Source organism: Carassius carassius, chromosome 20 (genome assembly GCF_963082965.1).
Source record: "Carassius carassius chromosome 20, fCarCar2.1, whole genome shotgun sequence".
In the NCBI taxonomy this organism is placed as follows: Eukaryota; Metazoa; Chordata; class Actinopteri; order Cypriniformes; family Cyprinidae; genus Carassius; species Carassius carassius.
The window spans coordinates 27127684-27131090 of record NC_081774.1 but is presented as its reverse complement, the minus strand read 5'-3'; the positions used below and the strand labels follow the sequence as shown (position 1 = coordinate 27131090).

Here is a 3407-nt window from a genome sequence, read left to right as displayed (position 1 = left end):
AGTACAATTAGTTATAGCGCACGCCCGGACAACAGAGCTAAGATTGGGTACCACTCTGACGGGAGATGGCTTTCCGTATGATTCAGTGCTTTTAAAATGAACTTTTTGAGGACGGCTCTTCCTTTCTTCTGAGCGCAAATGATCGTGCTCGAACGTATATCGCCATTTTACACCAGCGCGTGCATTGGACGCAAAATGTTATCGGGATGAATCCCCGCCGCTTTCCATCGGTAAGCAAAACGAGATGTGCTTGACTTAGCTTTGTTTGCCGGCAAATAACATGAGCGGCATCCGCTGTCTGGCATCCGAATGAAAGCCTGCGCATTGCGGTGCGGTTTGTTTTGGTTCCGTCTCGTATTTTGGAGCGTCGGGCATCCCCTCTTCTCCCACGCATCACCTAATCGATAATCGATTGCGTGGACCTGGGGCAGATGTCACGCTTTCTTCTGTGCCATCATCGCTGCACGTGATACACCGCAGCCCTATTTGTAACATCACTGGCTCTCCTGTGTCATAAATGAAAATCAAACCCTACCCTCTAAAATTCACACCACCATGGGAGAAGAATGCTGGCTTTGGAAGGAAACACAAGTCTTGCACGAGAAACCACACCAAAATAATCGCCAACCCAGGAATTGTGATGAAAGTGCTACGGCGGAAGAAGATCATCATGTTTCTGGCCTATTTTCTGTTGGTGGCTTTGACAATGCTGAACCTGGCTAATTACAAATGGACCAAAGAGCCACAGCAGTGCAACCAGCCGATGCAGGGAGTGAACTTCCAAAGTAGATCAGACATCCGTCACCTTTACAAAGCCCCGCAGGTCAAGAAAAGGCATCTGGTTTACGTTTTGACCACTTGGAGGTCCGGCTCGTCGTTTTTCGGGGAGCTCTTCAACCAAAACCCAGATGTCTTTTTCTTGTATGAGCCCATGTGGCATATTTGGCAGAAGCTGTACCCGGGGGACGCCGTGTCCCTCCAAGGAGCGGCCAGGGACATGCTGAGCTCTCTTTACAGGTGCGACTTCTCCGTTTTCCAGCTGTACAACAGTCCTGGGGGCAAGAACATTACCACTCTCGGACTGTTTGGGGCCACCATCAATAAGGTCATCTGCTCCTACCCCTTCTGTACGTCCTACAGGAAGGATGTGGTGGGAATGGTGGACGAAAAGGTTTGTAGAAAGTGCCCTCCACAGAGTCTGGAGATGCTGGAGGAGGAGTGTCTAAAGTACAACACGATCGTGATCAAGGGAGTTCGCATTTTGGACGTCAACGTTTTGGCCCCCCTGATGGAGGACCCTTCTTTGAATCTGAAAGTGATTCATTTGGTGCGAGACCCCAGAGCGGTGGCCAACTCCAGGATCAAATCCCGGCACGGACTCATACGGGAGAATTTGCAAGTCGTACGCAGCAGAGATCCCAAGCTTCGTCGCGTGCCATTTGTAGACCCCAACCACAAAATGAACAAAAAAGACGGGTCCGATTACCACTCCATTGGAGCCATGGAGGTGATCTGCGAACAGATGTCTAGAACTCTGAAAACCGCTCTTCAGCCTCCCACCTGGTTCAAAGGCAAGTACATGACGGTACGCTACGAGGACCTGGTGGAAAACCCCATTAAAACGGTTCGGAGTGTTTACCGCTTCGTTAATCTCTCAGCCAATCACGACATTGAGATCTTTGCTATGAATATGACGACAGGACCGAACGCCTCCACCAAACCCTTCATCGTATCCTCCAGGAACGCCACACAGGCGGCCAGCGCCTGGAGAACTCTGTTGAACTACCAGCAGATCAGACAGGTGGAGGAGTACTGTCAGCATGCCATGTCTCTGCTGGGATACCTGCGCGTCCGCACAGCCGGGGAGGCTAAGGATTTGAGCAGACCATTATTGACAGTGCCCAAAATTTGAACCACCGCCGCCAAAGACTTTTGATGTTTTGCAGTTGTACTGATAACAGCCTGATACTCATTCTGTACCAACTGCTATTTATGTTCAATGCTTAATGGCTCAGTGGAATGTATATGTTTGCATCATACTTTGCACAGCCACTTATTGTATGTTGGGACAAGAATATTGTCTGTGCATCGCCACATGTTTGACCAAATAAGAGAAAAAAAAAACTTTGTTTATGATGTGTCATGGATCATTAAAGCTACGCCAAGATATTTATTTAATCCAAACATTTAGATCTGGCATTCCCTGATTTCAGGACTGTTTAAACTAAAGGGACATCTATCTAAATAGCAATAGTCTCACTGTCCCGTGTGTCTAATTTAAATCAGTTCCTGTAGACTTTTTCTCTGGGTTAACATATCCATAAACAGGTCCTTCTTGTTATGCAGTACATTTTAATGTCTTAATTTAAGGGATGAAATATTAAAACAGTTTTTAAATGTGGAAATCATGTTGGTATTTTTTATTTATTTTTTAATCCCAATATTACAATAAAGTGGGTGAATTTAACATGAAAACTGGCATTTATCAAAAGTATAGCTTAACCAATCATATACGTATTTCTGTCTTCCAAGCAACAACAGAATATATATTTTTAAGAATGTGTTACATGTTGTTTTGAATTACAATTACTTTCACTTTATCTATCTATCTATCTATCTATCTATCTATCTATCTATCTATCTATCTATCTATCTATCTATCTATCTATCTATGTGTCTGTCTGTCTGTCTGTCCTTTTTTCTTTTGAAATATCACTTTAACTCACAAAAGCCAGTTCCTTAATGACATCATCCTTCAGGAAGTGAAATTATTTTCATCAAGAAAACAGCAGTGGCATTATTAGCAGTGTACTTGATGAATTGTGTGATGTTATGTGCTATTATTCGGTTTGTACACTCAGCAGTTCAATTATTATTATTTATTTATTTTTTGTGATAAAATGACAGAATTCATTAACTGTAAGTTGACACCCTCCTGTAAGTCAGTGTCTCTGAGCATGGTTAACTTTAACACTTCATTTTATCTGTTATGTAAGATCTAATTACATTTTAAGTGCTTGAGCTCAACCTGATATTTCTAAGATTTTCTACACTCCTTAATAGAAATGCTTACAAGTTAGGGAGCTTCAAAGGTACTGCTTAACTGGAATGACCCAATCATTGCATTAACGTGGTTTATGTAATAAGTTTTACAAGTCATTCTCAGCTGCATGCTTTCTTTCAGTTCCAATTCTAAGGCCATACAAGAAGTCTGGGTTTCCATTTTTTGATGCAGAATTGTCATCATTAATACAAATAAGGTTTGGGCCGTGCCCAGATTTGAATGTGGCTCGTAGAACTGCATTCTTAAAACACAGGTTTCAATTTAGCTCATTTTCTTGGCATGCAAGTCTGGTTTAATCAAAGAGGAAATTAATTTGTGATCACAGCATATGATTCTCTGAACA

The 3407-nt window shown here is 42.9% G+C and overlaps 1 protein-coding gene across 1 annotated transcript; it reads left to right on the top strand.

Moving 5' to 3' along the window:
- On the top strand, positions 1-2405 carry LOC132096756 (carbohydrate sulfotransferase 2-like). Its single transcript, XM_059502344.1, has one exon. The coding sequence runs from the start codon at positions 518-520 to the stop codon at positions 1910-1912; it is 1395 nt and encodes a 464-aa protein (XP_059358327.1). The 5' UTR covers positions 1-517; the 3' UTR covers positions 1913-2405.
- The last annotated feature ends 1002 nt before the right edge of the window (positions 2406-3407 follow it).